This window comes from Staurois parvus, unplaced genomic scaffold (assembly GCF_062004578.1).
Source record: "Staurois parvus isolate SC_StPar_1 unplaced genomic scaffold, SC_StPar_1.0 ptg000283l, whole genome shotgun sequence".
Taxonomy (NCBI): Eukaryota; Metazoa; Chordata; class Amphibia; order Anura; family Ranidae; genus Staurois; species Staurois parvus.
In genome coordinates this window covers 8,039,515-8,055,525 of record NW_028318079.1, presented here as the reverse complement: position 1 = coordinate 8,055,525, position 16,011 = coordinate 8,039,515, and the positions used below count along the sequence as shown (strand labels likewise).

The 16,011-nt window shown below is 43.6% G+C and overlaps 1 protein-coding gene across 1 annotated transcript in view; it reads left to right on the top strand.

The window, feature by feature from the left end:
- LOC149458591 (tubulin tyrosine ligase 3-like) overlaps positions 1-16,011 on the top strand; it is a 47,493-nt gene that overhangs the window by 13,309 nt on the left and 18,173 nt on the right. The window contains exons 3-6 of the mRNA XM_089682008.1: positions 1,620-1,681; positions 5,282-5,410; positions 11,796-11,910; positions 14,265-14,393. Coding sequence (XP_089538134.1) covers positions 1,620-1,681; positions 5,282-5,410; positions 11,796-11,910; positions 14,265-14,393 — 435 coding nt within the window. The remainder of the gene's footprint in view (positions 1-1,619; positions 1,682-5,281; positions 5,411-11,795; positions 11,911-14,264; positions 14,394-16,011) is intronic.

Below are 16,011 nucleotides of genomic sequence, written 5' to 3'. Positions count from 1 at the left end.
AATGACGCCTTCTTTATGATGCATAAACAGTCCTTATATATGGTGGCTGCATTTGTTTTCTTTGTCTAATGTCTTTTCTCCCGTTATTTTCACCTTGTGATCCTGAGACTAACACACTTCTTGCCCCTCCATGGCTACACTCACTTCTCCATTGTATCTATGCAGGGAGCCCCAGGCTGGACTTTAGGTCTACTTTTGCACCTCTCCACTACATGGGGAGGGGTGATTGGTTTACAAAACAAAGATATGATTGTTTTGTTGTCCGTTCAGCTCACAGAAAGTGATAAGAACACTGCATTTATGGCAGGATCAACAGGTATTTTCTGTACTTGCTGAAAATGTTCTTAGCCTTAAAAAAAGAAAACTAATGCAGTCACCACATCTAAGGACCTGTAAGCTGCAATATATTATGTTTGTTTTTGGGTTGTAAACCTTTACATATACCCTATCAGCATGCTTCTTGTCAGCTCATGAACTGATTGGCTGCTTGTGCTGGTTCTTCCTCTCATACTTCAGTCCTGCTGTACAGGGACTGCAAGAAGCTGATGCCAAGTCACAGTCAGGTACTTGCATTTAAAAAATAAATTTAAAGTGGTTGTAAACTCTTATATACCCAGTGAAGTGTCTGGCCTCAGGTAATACACAGAGATGAAACATAAGTTGTCCTACATAAGTTGTACCTGTTTATCTGTACCACTCTCCTCTCTACAGTCATTCTCTACATCCGTTATAAAGCTTGTCTGAGAGTTCAGAAAGCAAGGGGCATGCAGCGGAAGTTACACTATGCAGAGCTCAGTGAGGAGATCTCAGAGAGCTGATTGGAGGGAAGAGACACCCCCCCCCCCTTCACATAGCTCACAGGAACAGAGCTGAGGCTGTCAATCAGCTGGAGGTCCCTCCCCCATCACCATTTTTCTCTTGGTGTCAGGAAAAATTGTCAGAAGTGATTCATGCTGACAGCAGAGGAATGAGGCAGCAGACAGAAATGACACTTAGTGCTCTGGATTGAGACACGTACACACTATAGAGGGATTTGCTTTGTTCATATTTCATGTCTGAGGTTTACAACCACTTTGGGTTAGCAATAGTCGGACACCAGTATCAAAGTCAGGCATGGAGACAGAGGGTCATTTCCCGGGAAAATCCAGTGTTACCCACAGACACACTTTAGTTGGTTCTTCTTCTATTACCATTCAGTGAGCAGGCATACATCTGCTAAGGTGGAAGTAGGGGCGGACTGACCATTCGAGCACTCGGCACTGCCTGAGGGTCCGGGGTCAGTAGGGGGCCCAATGAGATACCCCTGGTACCTTTCTTTGGCTTTTTCATAGGCTTTTTTGGGTGTGGGCAAGGACACAGGAGCCCCATAATCCCCTATTGCCTGGGGGCCCCATGAGTTGTCAGTCCGCCCCTGGGTGGAAGCCTGCGACACACCACCACACACCATGAAGGTGAAGGTAGGAGATCTTTGGGAATGGCCAGGAACTTACAATAAAGTCATTTGGAAAAAATGGTAAAAAAGTTATGAAAGTTAATGTCATTTCCACAAAACTCCCAGATGAGCAATGCTGAATGGCTGGTAAATGTAATGGTGAAATCATGTTTTATTTCCTGATCAGATGATGATGGTGAAGAGGAGGACGAAAAAGATGATGATCCTGATGGCACCTATGACCTTATGGCAAGTATCTAATCAGTCAATAACCCATTCCTTTACATTCCATTCTGTTTTATTTTATTCTTTTATTCTATATTTTATTCTGTTCTGTTCTATTCTATTCATTTTGTATTCATTTGTTAGGTTATGTTAGAATGATTCGCTTTCGGAATTCGTATATTTGGATTAGTTTCGTTTGTCCAACAAGGACTGTGTTTGCTTTATCTGCAGTTCACACCTGAGCAATTTGAAGCACATCAATGCTTTGCATGAGGATTCCCCATGTATAGTATCCTACAGTACCCTTTAACATCTGAGCAGTGTTTTGCTTGAAGCTTGTCCTCCAAAGCTTGAAAAAAAAAACATGAGCTTCTTTGGGCAAGAGGTGCATATTTTTTTCCCCTATAGGCGTTAATGGGAGTGCCTGAAAAAAAAGGCCTAAAAATGTGCACTTTCTTGCCTCTAGAAATGTGCATAATGGAAAAATCTGTTTAGTTTCGGATTCATTCATTGACACCCCGGTCACATCAAGCCCGACTTTGAAATCATGCAACTAACTGAGAAGTCGCACAATTTCTTTTATATTCCATTCTGTTTTTTCTATTCTATTTTATTCCTTTACATTCTATTCTGTTTTCTTTTATTCTATATTCTGTTCTATTCTGTTTTATTCTATTCTATTCCATTCGTTTTGTATTAATTCGTTAAGATAGGTTATGTTAGAATGATTTGCTTTCGGAATTCGTATATTTGGATTCGTTTCATATTTTCATTATTTTCAAATCTATTCGAAATGTGAATTTCAGAAGATAGCTATATTAATTCTATTTCATTCTATGCTATTATATTCTAGTTTTTATTTTCTATCATATTTTGTTAATTCTATTATATTCTTTTCTATATCTCTTCTATTCTTCTATTTTATTGTATTCTTTTATTTACTATTCTGTTGTATTCCATTCTATTATATTCCTTTATATCCTATTCTATTATTTTTTTATTCTATTTTATTCTTTTTTTTCTATTCTAATTTTTTATTCTATATTATATTCTTTTCTGTTTTGATCTATTATATTATATTATATTATTTTCTATTCTATTCTGTTTTGTTTTATTCTATTCTACTCTATAAAGCAACCTAAGTAGGATTCATCATCTTATTTCACTTTTAGACTTTACTGTATTTATTGCAATATGTTTCCATTACAAATTCAAATTCATTTTCAAATGTAAATTCAAATTCATTTCCAAATTCAAATTCATTTTCTAATTTGAATTTGGATAGTACGGAATTTGGATAGATTTGAATTAGTACTGTTACAAATTTTAATTTGGATAATTTGTTTGTTACAATTGATTTCGGATTTGTTGAAATTCGTTACTATTGTGATTCAGAATTTCAGATACATCTGAGTCACCAAATAAAGAAAATTTTGTCCGAATTACAATTCGTAATCAAATGAATCGCACACATCTATTTGCCTCTCCTTCTCCTGGTAACTGTTTTTTCATTGGCTAAAATAAAAACGCATGAAAAATGCATGTGCAACCGCACATAAAAAACATTCCAAAAATGTCTAAAGAAGCTCAAATGTGAACCTAGCCTTGAGATTTCTACATCTCTGAGCCTTCTCCACCATCATTTAATCACTGCCTCTCACTGTTACTGCCCCCCAACTGTGGTATAAAGACTGTTCCAGTGTTACGTTGGTGATGGACCTTTATCTGAAGACCTTCAGCAAACACTAAGTCATTGTTCATGAGGTGGATAGGGAACACGACTATGCAAACGCACTTCTCTTGGCTCTCAGCTGATCACTTCATTTCTTGCATGTGCATATTTTTCAACAGTTGGGTATATTGGAAACCAGAAGGGTAGCTGGACTTTGAAGGCCAAGTATAGCTTTGGAACAAGCAGCCTTGGTGTGTGGTTTTCCTGGGCCCTGTATCTTGTTCCTGCATCCCTGTTCCTGTCTCTGTCTGATTCGTTGCTGACCCTGCCTGATCCGGACCTCTGCTGACTTCTCCTGTTTGGCTATCACCGTGTGTCAACAGGGATCCATTTGATCCTTCACCTCACCCTACTCACTGGGAGATTGTGAACTATAGATTTGTGTGTCAATTGAGACTATAAGGGGCAGTATAAAAATTACACCCTGCCTGCGTTTTGCAGTTATATACTCTTGCACTTTGATATTTTGCATGTTTTAATATATAAGCGCTGCACTTTTTTATATGTATAGCTTTGGAACAAGTGGCCCCCATTCCTCTGAGCTGACCCAGTCCAATACTTGCCTTCATCCTGCTTCCAGCAATTTTTACTGTATGGCCCTGTTCACACCGGTACAGGCTTTCTTCCAAAACTGTCCCTCTGGGTCCTCTTCATCCTGCGCATACATGCCATGGTTCCATTAGTTCCTATAGGGAAAGAAGTACTCCATAGGACTGCTGGAGGCCACAATGAATACAGATATCCAAAGAAACGAATGGGGCCATGGAGTGTATGCCCAAGATGAAGAAGACTCGGCAGTGCTCCTTTGATTTCTTCGTTGAAGTTTGTTAAGTGTATGGCCAACTTTACAGGACACAGGACAAATCTGTAACACAGATGATGTTTTGAAGGCATTACACAGGATCTTCTATCCCTAATCTATGGAAACACATTTACGTTAGTTTGAATAACACTTCCCACGTAGTCTGCTTTAATTTTTAGTTTATTTTTGATTACAAGGGTTGTGGATCCCTTTTTTTATAAGGACTTTACACAGCAAGGCCCCATTAAAAGGAATTCTTGAAGAAGATATAGTAATACAAATGTCACTGTAAGAGTATAAACTAATCCTTCCATTTCAGCTTTGCCCAGCCGACTTTGTTGAGTTCTGGCCTGGCTGTCTGAGTGGAGTTCTGGCCTGGCTGTCTGAGTTGAGTTCCGGTCTGGTGGGCTACATTGAGTTCTGGCCTGGCTGTCTGAGTTGAGTTCCTGTCTGGCGAGCTACGTTGAGTTTTGGCCTGGCTGTCCGAGTTGAGTTCCGGTCTGGTGGGCTACATTGAGTTCTGGCCTGGCTGTCTGAGTTGAGTTCCGGTCTGGTGGGCTACATTGAGTTCTGGCCTGGCTGTCTGAGTTGAGTTCCGGTCTGGTGGGCTACATTGAGTTCTGGCCTGGCTGTCTGAGTTGAGTTCCTGTCTGGCAAGCTACGTTGAGTTCTGGCCTGGCTGTCTGAGTTGAGTTCCGGTCTGGCGGGCTACGTTGAATTTTGGCCTAGCTTGTAAGCAAGGATTAGTAGCTCTTTTAGCGAGACACCACCCCTGGGTGGGTACTGTGGATTGGGTCAGCTTATTTCTTTATAAGCAGGGTCCCGGAAGAACCATAGTGGGTTGACTTGAAGTCTGTAAAACAACACCATGTAGGTACACAGTCTGAGTGGAGCATGCCCCTCAGGGTAGGCCTAATATAGGCCCCAATGAGAACCCATCTCAGGAAAGCTAAGGCTGAGGTAAATGGAAGCGTTGGTTGACATCCGTATGTTTGAATATCACTTCCCATGTCTGCTTTCATTTTAAGTTTATTTTAAATTATGCTTAAAAAAAAAATAACTTCTAGTGTCCATTGTATGTCCTGCTCAGTCCAGGCTAGTTCGCAATGAGATCCCCTATTTTATCTGGACGACCAGACGTGATGCCGTGGACTGTCGCTTCCTGAAAAAAGACCAAATGATGAATCACTACGCCAGAGCTGGTTCCTTCACCACCAAGGTGGGTCCCTCCACTTTGTATCTTAATGCCTACATTATCCCGATGAAGACCAATGAAGACTGGCCTTATGTTATAAACAAGAGCAAAGTGTGATGATTGTGTGCACATGTAAGTCTTTATCCTTCTCATCATCTGACAGCAATGTCCTGAAATCTGATCGGCTGCACTTTGCTCTTTTGTTAAATACATTTCTTTCAGAAATGGAAAAGAGGGACACCTTTTATAATGTTGGCACAGGACACACCCCTGCCATGTCCCCAGCTGAGTGGACCACAAATCTTTTGTCCTTTAATCTGGGTGGCAGAGTACAAGGAAACAAATGGCCGCACACTGGTGTCACCATTTTTCTTTATAAAAACTTTATTGAATCAGCCAAGAAGGAGCTGAAGACTGAGCCTCTGCTGGTGTCAGAGATGAGCGGTCTTTCAGTGGAGGTGTCAGTGTGTTCTTGACTAGTTCAATAAAGTTTTTATAAAGAAGTGACAACTTTGATGCCTGGCTGTTAATTCACTTGAGCTACATAGTAACTTAGTCTGGCTGAAAAAAGACAAAAGTCCATCCAGCTAAACCATAAAAAAAATAAAAAAAAAACAGTTATAATCCTACACCCATAGTTGATCCAGGGGAAGGCAAAAAAACCCAGCAAAGCATGATCCAAATTTGCTCCTGCAGCAGAAAATATTCCTTCCTGATCTCCAGAGAGGTAATCGGATATTCCCTGGATCAACCTTACCTATAAATGTTAGTATCCAGTAATATTCTTTGTATCCAATAAAGAACCCAGGACTTTTTTTAAAGCAATCTATTGAGCTGGCCAGAGCCAACTCTTGAGGGAGTCTATTCCACATTTTCACAGCTCCATGTTTGAAGCTAGGGTGTGCAAAAGCAGCTTGACCGGCACCTGAGACACCCATGGCTGGAGAATTTAGAGCATTAACTGGGTTATTTTATTAACTGGGAAACAAAGTGTTATAGAGTGCTTTATAAACAAGTTCAGACAGCCATAATACGTGTGCAGGCATCTGAATGTATCATAACAAGAACAAGAACTGGGACTAACTTTCAGAGTATAGATAAAATCAGAGGTGGGCATCCTTGGAGAAGTGGAGGTCTACCTGAACAACATGGAAGAGATCGAAGATTACCAGGGTTGTGGAGCCCTTTTTTATAAGGACTTTACACAGCAAGGCCCCATTAAAAAGAATGCTTGAAGAAGATATAGTAATACAAATGTCTCTGTAAGAATAAACTAATCCTTCCATTTGAGCTTGGGCCAGCCGACTTTGTTGAGTTCTGGCCTGGCTGTCTGAGTTGAGTTCCTGTCTGGCGGGCTACGTTGAGTTTTGGCCTGGCTGTCCGTGTTGAGTTCCGGTCTGGTGGGCTACATTGAGTTCTGGCCTGGCTGTCTGAGTTGAGTTCCTGTCTGGCGGGCTATGTTGAGTTTTGGCCTGGCTGTCCGAGTTGAGTTCCGGTCTGGTGGGCTACATTGAGTTCTGGCCTGGCTGTCTGAGTTGAGTTCCGGTCTGGCGGGCTACGTTGAATTTTGGCTTGGCTTGTAAGCAAGGATTAGTACCTCTTTTAGCGAGACACCACCCCTGGGTGGGTACTGTGGATTGGGCCAGCTTATCTCTTTATAAGCAGGGTCCCGGAAGAACCATAGTGGGTTGACTGGAAGTCTGCAAAACAACACCATGTAGGTACACAGTCTGAGTGGAGCATGCCCCTCAGGGTAGGCCTAATATAGGCCCCAATGAGAACCCATCTCAGGAAACCTAAGGATGAGATAAATGGAAGCATTGTTAACTTTGAGTTTGAACTGAACAGTAATGCTAATGTCTGATGAATAGAGGAAGAGATGTACGTGTGTATGGGGAAGAACTGAGCATAGTAAAGCATTCAAAAGGCTGATTGTGTGGACATTCTTCTATTCCTGGAGGAGGGTATTTTGGCTGGGAGCATGTAGTTAATCAAAATGGCTGAACACATTTGTTGTACAGGTGAACGATACCCCATTTCGTTCATGTTGCAGGAGTATGATGAGAGGTGCCCTGAGCCAACATGATTGTTGCTGGTGGCGAATCCGGTCCTTGCTTATAAGCTAGGTACATTTGGCTCTGTCCTGGCTGCCTTGAGTTCTGGCCTGACTGGTTGGGCTGAGATTTGCTCTGGTTGGCTAGGATCGGCCCATCAGAGCAATATGTAATTTAGTTAGGATAGCACAGCGGTCAGGAGTAAGTAATGCAGAGTGCAGAGCAGGGGCGGACTGACAACTCACGGGGCCCCCGGGCAATAGGGGATCATGGGGCCCCTGTGTCCTTGCCCACACTCAAAAAAAGCCTATAAAAGGTACCAGGGGAATTTCTTGGGCAGTGCCCAAGTGCTTGAATGGTCAGTCCGCCCCTGGTGCAGAGTTATGTAACACGTAATGCAGAGTGCAGAGGTCAGTAGGAAGTAATGCAGTGTGAAGAGGTCAGTAGGAAGTAATACAAAGTGCAGAGCTCAGTAGGAAGTAATGCAGTGTGCAGAGGTCTGTAGGAAGTAATACAAAGTGCAGAGGTCAGTAGGAAGTAATGCAGTGTGCAGAGGTCAGTAGGAAGTAATACAAAGTGCAGAGGTCAGTAGGAAGTAATGCAGTGTGCAGAGGTCAGTAGGAAGTAATACAAAGTGCAGAGGTCAGTAGGAAGTAATGCAGTGTGCAGAGCTCAGTAGGAAGTAATACAAAGTGCAGCGGTCAATAGGAAGTAATGCAGTGTGCAGAGGTCAATAGGAAGTAATGCAGTGTGCAGAGGTCAGTAGGAAGTAATGCAGTGTGCAGAGGTCAATAGGAAGTAATGCAGTGTGCAGAGGTCAGTAGGAAGTAATGCAGTGTGCAGGGGTCAATAGGAAGCAATGCAGTGTGCAGAGGTCAGTAGGATATAATACAAAGTGCAGAGGTCAGTAGGAAATAATGCAGTGCGCAGAGGTCAGTAGGAAGTAATACAAAGTGCAGAGGTCAGTAGGAAGTAATACAAAGTGCAGAGGTCAGTAGGAAATAATGCAGTGCGCAGAGGTCAGTAGGAAGTAATACAAAGTGCAGAGGTCAGTAGGAAGTAATACAAAGTGCAGAGGTCAGTAGGAAGTAATGCAGTGTGCATAGGTCAGTAGGAAGTAATACAAAGTGCAGAGGTCAGTAGGAAGTAATGCAGTGTGCAGAGGTCAGTAGGAAGTAATACAAAGTGCAGAGGTCAGTAGGAAGTAATGCAGTGTGCAGAGCTCAGTAGGAAGTAATACAAAGTGCAGCGGTCAATAGGAAGTAATGCAGTGTGCAGAGGTCAATAGGAAGTAATGCAGTGTGCAGAGGTCAATAGGAAGTAATACAGTGTGCAGAGGTTTTAAAATCTGACAGATAGTACAGGGGGGACTTCTCCCCATATTATCTGTCAGAGAGATGGAGGGGCAGCGGGCGCAGCTACAGCCATAGGAACATGTTACATGTTTCACCCTAAAAACAGGTGGAACATGTAACAAGTAATATGTTCCCAAAGGTGAACTTATCCTTTAAGCGCAATGCTACCTTTTTAACAACTACTTTCCTTCGCTTCAGCAGGCAAAAAGTTTCGTATAGTGTGACCTTTTTGTTAGATAAAGTGGATGTGAACTAGGTGCAAAAGCTGGGGTACACACAAAAAGCGAGGTCTGATGACAGGGTCTCTTTAACATGTTAAAAGCTCGGTGATTTGATTTACACTTAAATGTATTTTAAATGATAGAGGTCTGTATATCAGACTACAAAGAGAATGAAAGACAGATTAATTTGGTTCCAAAACAGAGGATGTACCTCCAAGGGTGGCACCATCATTGCACACTGCATTCACTTATTAAGGTGTTACTAAACCCACAACAGTACAATCAGTCTGTATATGCAGCGAAGCATGCTTGTTATACTCACTGTGGAACCTAAGGGGTTAATCATGTGTAAAAATGCTGTTTGATCCTGACTTATCTGATCCTCCCCTTCTTATTTATTTATTTCAGGTACTTGTATATCGCTGTCAATTTACGCAGCGCTTTTACATATATATTGTACATTCACATCAGTCCCTAACCCTCAAGGGGGGTACAATCTAAAGTCCCTAACTCACATTCATACATACACATACTAGGGACAATTTAACAGGATCTAATTAACCTACAAGCATGTCTTTGGAGTGTGGGAGGAAACCGGAGTACCCAGAGGAAACCCACGCAGGCACAGGGAGAACATGCAAACTCCAGGCAGATAGTGCCATGGTTGGGATTTGAAACGGCGACCCTAGTACTGCCAGGCAGACGTGCTAACCACTTAGCCACTGTGCCGCCTTCTTCCAGTGCCCCCATCTTATCTCCTGATAAGACATACGGAGACACTCTGCACATGCTCAGTTTGGGAGAGTGCATGTGATCAGCACAGAGCCAATCAGCACTGTCCAGACAGAGGTCAGGGGTCCTGCATCCTCCTAGAGCAGAAATAAACTCCTCCTACAAGCTTTAACAAGTGCTCTGCTGGACACTGATAGAAGTCATAAGACTGCTCTAACTGCTGATGAGAAAAGGGATTTAGCAGTTTATATTTCCTAACATAATTGCATTTCCATGTTGTGTGTACTGTGGGAGACCAGATATAGTGAATGCAGGGTCCGGGGGACCAGATATAGTGACTGCAGGGTCCGGGGAGACCAGATATAGTGAATACAGGGTTCGGGGAGAGCGGATATAGTGAATGCAGGGTCCTGGGAGACCAGATATAGTGAATGCAGGGTCCGGGCAGACCAGATATAGTGAATGCAAGGTCCGGGGAGACCAGATATAGTGAATGCCGGGTCCGGGGAGACCAGATATAGTGAATACCGGGTCCGGGGAGACCAGATATAGTGAATGCAGGGTCCGGGGAGAACAGATATAGTGAATGCGGGATCTGGGGAGACCAGATATAGTGAATTCAGGGTCCGGGGAGACCAGATATAGTGAATGCGGGGTCCGGGGAGACCGGATATAGGGAATGCGGGGTCCGGGGAGATCAGATATAGTGAATGCGGGGTCCAGGGAGATCAGATAGTGAATGCAGGGTCCTGGGAGACCGGATATAGTGAATGCAGGGTCCAGGGAGATCAGATAGTGAATGCAGGGTCCGGGGAGACCGGATATAGTGAATGCAGGGTCCAGGGAGATCAGATAGTGAATGCAGGGTCCGGGGAGACCGGATATAGTGAATGCAGGGTCTGGGGAGACCAGATATAGTGAATGCAGGGTCCGGGGAGACCAGATATAGTGAATGCAGGGTCCAGGGAGACCGGACATAGTGAATGCAGGGTCCAGGGAGATCAGATAGTGAATGCAGGGTCCGGGGAGACCGGATATAGTGAATGCAGGGTCCAGGGAGATCAGATAGTGAATGCAGGGTCCGGGGAGACCGGATATAGTGAATGCAGGGTCTGGGGAGACCAGATATAGTGAATGCAGGGTCCGGGGAGACCAGATATAGTGAATGCAGGGTCCAGGGAGACCGGACATAGTGAATGCAGGGTCCGTGGAGATCGGATATAGTAAATGCAGGGTCCTGGGAGACCGGATATAGTGAATGCAGGGTCCAGGGAGATCAGATAGTGAATGCAGGGTCCTGGGAGACCGGATATAGTGAATGCAGGGTCCAGGGAAATCAGATAGTGAATGCAGGGTCCGGGAGACCGGATATAGTGAATGCAGGGTCCAGGGAGATCAGATAGTGAATGCAGGGTCCTGGGAGACCGGATATAGTGAATGCAGGGTCCAGGGAGATCAGATAGTGAATGCAGGGTCCGGGGAGACCGGATATAGTGAATGCAGGGTCCAGGGAGATCAGATAGTGAATGCAGGGTCCGGGGACACCGGATATAGTGAATGCAGGGTCCGGGGAGACCGGATATAGTGAATGCAGGGTCTGGGGAGACCAGATATAGTGAATGCAGGGTCCGGGGAGACCAGATATAGTGAATGCAGGGTCCAGGGAGACCGGACATAGTAAATGCAGGGTCCGTGGAGATCGGATATAGTAAATGCAGGGTCCTGGGAGACCGGATATAGTGAATGCAGGGTCCTGGGAGACCGGATATAGTGAATGCAGGGTCCAGGGAGACCAGATATAGTGAATGCAGGGTCCAGGGAGACCGGACATAGTGAATGCGGGGTCCGTGGAGATCGGATATAGTAAATGCGGGGTCCGGGGAGACCAGATATAGTGAATGCAGGGTCTGGGGAGACCGGATATAGTGAATGCAGGGTCCGGGGAGACTGGATATAGTGAATGCAGGGTCCGGGGAGGCCAGATATAGTGAATGCAGGGTCCGGGGTTTAGTAACACTTTAACTAAGATCAAATGTTTTATTCGCAGGTGGGGCTGTGTGTCAATCTTAGAAACTTGCACTGGTTTGATGAAGCCGACCCTGATTCCTTTTTTCCTCGTTGCTACAGACTGGGGGCTGAAGATGAGAAGAGGACTTTCATTGGTAAGGCCTTTTATCACCTGTAAGACTTTGTTTACACGGGAAAAACAAGGAGGTTATATACATGTGGATGCAGTGCTACAAAACACCTCTCCCATATGTGATATGTGATGGGTATGCAAAACAATTATAAACTTTAAAATTAACCCACAAAAACAAAACAAATAAAGATAAAAATCCACATGGTGTTAAAATTACCAAAATATATGTACTATTAAATCCTCCCTCCTGCTACCAATGTTTCACCATCCTCAGAACATATCTATTCAGTGTAAATCCAACCAAATATCATTAGTCATGCGACAACAAACAGTTAATAAACACAATTTTGTGTGGTACTACGACACACCTCCCCCATTACAATATATGACATTATAAAAGTCTTATATGGTTTTAATTAAAAGTCCAATAAAGTGCTTGCTAGTGACACGTTTGTTATGTTGATCTGTTTTTGGGGGCTTATTTTATAGCTTAGAATTTTTGCATACCCATCATATATCACATATGGGGGAGGTGTTTTGTAGCACATCCATGTGTACATAACTTTGATTGGTTGTATCTCTTTTTGGATATGATTGAGGTGCTGGCAGCCACATGTTAGGAGTTTGTACACCATAGCGCTGGACCTATTGCTATTTATCAATAAAAGGGGTGCCCAAATTCCATTCTCTATGCCCTTTGAGCGCCCCTTCCACTTCTCCATGTCGAAAGGATGGATCTCAGCAATTCTTAGTAGAGTGTTACATTTTGCTGTCTTCAATGTTACCTGTAATATGTGGACAGAGAGAGAAGTCCCTTAAATATCATGTCTACCCTATTAAAGTGTTACTAAACCCACAACAGTAAAATCAGTCTGTATATGCAGTAAAGCATGATTGTTATACTCACTGTGGAGCCTAAGGGGTTAATCCTCCGCAATGATTACAAAGGATGTTTGCTCCTGTGTTCTCTGATCCTCCCCTTCTTCTACTGTCCCCAATCCATCTGCTGATAGTACAGAGCCTTGGGGGCAAGCTGCACATGCTCAGTTTGGTGAGTTTTATTTTCTCTGGGAGAGTGCATGTGATTAGCACAGGGCCAGTCAGCACTGTCCAGACAGAGGGATAGGGGTCAGGCAGCCTCATAGGACAATCAGGGGAGAATTAAAACTCTTCCTACAAGCTTTAACCAGTGCTCAGCAGGACACTGATAGAAGTCACAAGACTGCTCTAACTACTGATGAGAAAAGGTATTTAGCAGTTTATATTTATTAAAATAATTGCATTTCTATGTTGTGTGTACTGTGGGAGACCAGATATAGTGAATGCAGGGTCCGGGGAGACCAGATATAGTGAATGTAGGGTCCTGGGAGACCAGATATAGTGAATACAGGGTCCAGGGAGACCAGATATAGTGAATGCAGGCACTGGGGAGACCAGATATAGTGAATGCAGGGTCCGGGGAGACCAGATATAGTGAATGTAGGGTCCTGGGAGACCAGATATAGTGAATGCAGGGTCCGGGGACAACAGATATAGTGAATGCAGGGTCTGGGGAAACCAGATATAGTGAATGCAGGTTCCGGGGAGACCAGATATAGTGAATGTAGGGTCCTGGGAGACCAGATATAGTGAATGCAGGGTCCGGGGAGACCAGATATAGTAAATGCAGGGTCCGGGGAGCGGATCTAGTAAATGCAGGGTCCGGGGAGAGCGGATCTAGTGAATGCGGGGTCCGGGGAGACCAGATATAGTGAATGCAGGGTCCGGGGAGATCAGATATAGTGAATGCAGGGTCTGGGGAGACCGGATATAGTGAATGCAGGGTCCTGGGAGACCAGATATAGTGAATGCAGGGTCCGGGGAGACCAGATATAGTGAATGCAGGTTCCAGGGAGACCAGATATAGTGAATGCAGGGTCCGGGGAGACCAGATAAAGTGAATGCAGGTCCTGGGTTTAGTAACACTTTAAGAGAGTGATAGAAAGCCAGGTGGAATATTTCCTCAAGCCACACAAGTGTTGAGGGGTTCTTGAGTCCAGCATAAGGTCTAGCTGCTGTGATATCCATTGTCCTCTGGGATGGACACCATCAGTCAGTAAACTCTGAGACAAACCCTAAATGGGTGACCATCAAGGCCCCTTATGTATAGTCCTTCTTTCTTCTTCAGCTGTCACTCTGTTTGGTCCAAAGTCAGGATCTGTAGACGTAATGGTCTGTTCTACAGCACAATACTACAGTATATGGGAAATATTTATGTGTAAGATTTTATAACTACCAAATTACAAATAAAATGATTATAAAATCACAACACATTCTTTATAAAATTTCACTTTGCACAATAAATATATCCATTTCCGTGGGAATTTTAACCTTTAGAAGATTTCTGGCTGACGGCTGCTCGGAGTATTCTCAAGAGAGTGTCGGGAAGAAGAAGCATTTCGGCTACAGATACAGAGTTCATCGCATTGACCCCGGAGAATGCAACTAATCCAAAGAATGAACAAGGTAAAAACAGATCCCGACATGTTGGCATTTGACTGATGTAAAACGTACCTGTCACCAGATAAATAAAAACAGAAGAACATATAAAAATAAAGAGGATGGTGGCCAAAAACAAGTGTTTTTCCGTACATTGCCTGAGAATAGACGTGTTTATCTCGAGTATGGGAACTGCTGGGCCTGTTTTGAAAATATTGGTTCCTGGTGTCATTGAAGGGTCTCATTTATCCAGGCCATGGTATAACTAGTAGTAGTCACATTGCACCTGAATTGTTCTGTAATGTTGAAGACATTTGTAGCTTCTACAAGCCACTTCTTCAGTTCTACCGGATGTTAGGAAGATAACCCAGCATCCATATGCCCAGACATATTAATCCACTTAACAAAATCAAAACAGGACGCACTCTCTTCATCCATTGACGTAGTAGACCACGAATTTAATATAAAGCATAAAAATGCATACTCACAAACCAATGGGGGATAAAAACAGACAAGAAGTGTCCATAATAACAGTCCAAAGTGACGATAGATCCTTAGTGAGGTAAGCTAACGCATTTCAGGAGATGAACTCCCCTCATCAGAGCCAGTTACCATGAAATGTGTAGATGTTGATTGTCCAAGAACAGGATGGGAGGTGAGAAAAGATGTGATACTTAACTAGAACTTGGTGGTACCACTTTCCCATCTCCGATCCAGTTCTTGGACAATCAACATCTACACATTTCTTGGTAATTGGATTAAGGTGTCTGTGCTACTGATGTAGGTTTAAATGTTGGGGTATCTTCCTGATAACCATTGGAGCTGAAGAAGTGGCTTGTAGACGCTACGAAATGTCTTGAACATTGAAGTTCAGCTGAATATGACTTACTGCTACTAGTTGTAGTTCCCTGGCTGTACCTGGCTCTAATACCGTTGAGTCACTGACCTGCTGTATAATGTTGGAATTCCTTATCTCTACACTTGTTACAGATCAGTGATTCAGAAAGTATTAAAATGGTTGTAAACCTCAGACATGAACTATGAACAAAGCATATCCCTCTATAGTGTGTACTTGTCTCAAGCCAGAGCACTAAGTGTCATTTCTGTCTGCTGCTTTGTTTTTCTGCTATTAGCCTGAATCACTTCTGACAAGTTTTCCTGACACCAAGAGAAAAATGGTGACAGGGGAGGGACCTTCAGTTGACAGCCTCAGCTCTGTTCCTTTGAGTTGTCTGGAGGGTTGTGACTTTTCCGTACCAATCAGCTCTCAGAGCTCTCCTCACTGAGCTCTGCAGAGTGTAACTTCAGCTCTCCACCCCCTTTTTTATTTTTTTTTACTCAGGCTTTAAAAAAAACTGGACTTTGAACTGAAACAGAGAAGAGAAGACTGCAGATAACCAGATACAACGTATGTAGTAGGATTTGTTTCATCTCTGTGTATCACCTGAGGCCAGTCACTTCATTGGGTACATGGAAGGGTTTACAACAGCGGTTCTCAACCGGGGGGTCGCGACCCCTTTGGGGGTCGAGCGACCATTTCACAGGGGTTGCCTAAGACCATCGGAAAACACATATTTCCGATGGTCTTAGGAACCTAGACACCGCTCCTGTCTCAGGCGATCTGTGGGCGGGATGATATGCTGCC